The following is a 602-nucleotide window of genomic DNA, read 5'->3' as shown; positions in this document are numbered from 1 at the left end:
TCTCTCTCTCTCTCACACACACGCTCTCTCTCTCTCAGGTCTGAGCTCATCCAGCAGTGTCCCCTCCCCCAGTGACCCGCCCTCTCCCTCCCCAAGCTCCGCCTACTCCAGTGGCTCTGTTCCTGACCCCATGGACTCCGCCTCTTCCCCCTCCTCCCCATTCTCAGCCCCGCCCCCAGCCGGTTCCACCGACTCGCTCTTCCTGATGGACTGTGAGGCCTCGAGCCCCTCCCTGCCTCTTCACTCGGAGCTCGCCGACGAGCTGCTCAGCTACAGCGAGAACGCCGAGAACGAGGACTACCTGTCTGACGAGGTCCTACAGGTGAGAGCAGCTCTGATTGGACAGAGCATTATAGTCTCCGCCCCCTCACGGTGAATGAATGTTGTCATGTTGCGATGTTATGTTAGGTTGACATGGCAACGCTGGCCGAGCAGATCATCGAGGCCACTCCTGAGCGAATCAAACAGGAGGAGTTTAACCGGGAGGCGGAGTCACCGCTGCGAGAGAGGCGGGACAATCCTGCCATTCACGACACCATGCCGTGGCTCGCCACATACCTCGACACCATCGACAGGTACATAAACACAGAGCCGTCACCTGT

General features: G+C 59.6%; 1 protein-coding gene across 1 annotated transcript; it reads left to right on the top strand.

Moving 5' to 3' along the window:
- Nucleotides 1–19: 19 nt before the first annotated feature.
- On the top strand, nt 20–575 carry LOC107581135 (calmodulin-binding transcription activator 2-like; the record flags this gene model as incomplete). Its single annotated transcript, XM_016266692.1, has 2 exons — nt 20–322; nt 409–575. Coding segments are annotated over exons 1-2 (359 nt in total), but the record flags the coding sequence as incomplete, so codon positions are not given.
- Nucleotides 576–602: the final 27 nt, after the last annotated feature.

This window comes from Sinocyclocheilus grahami, unplaced genomic scaffold (genome assembly GCF_001515645.1).
Source record: "Sinocyclocheilus grahami isolate Dianchi unplaced genomic scaffold, SAMN03320097.WGS_v1.1 scaffold83069.1, whole genome shotgun sequence".
NCBI lineage: Eukaryota > Metazoa > Chordata > Actinopteri > Cypriniformes > Cyprinidae > Sinocyclocheilus > Sinocyclocheilus grahami.
The sequence above is the reverse complement of the archived record's forward strand: the minus strand, read 5'-3'. Positions and strand labels throughout refer to the sequence as shown.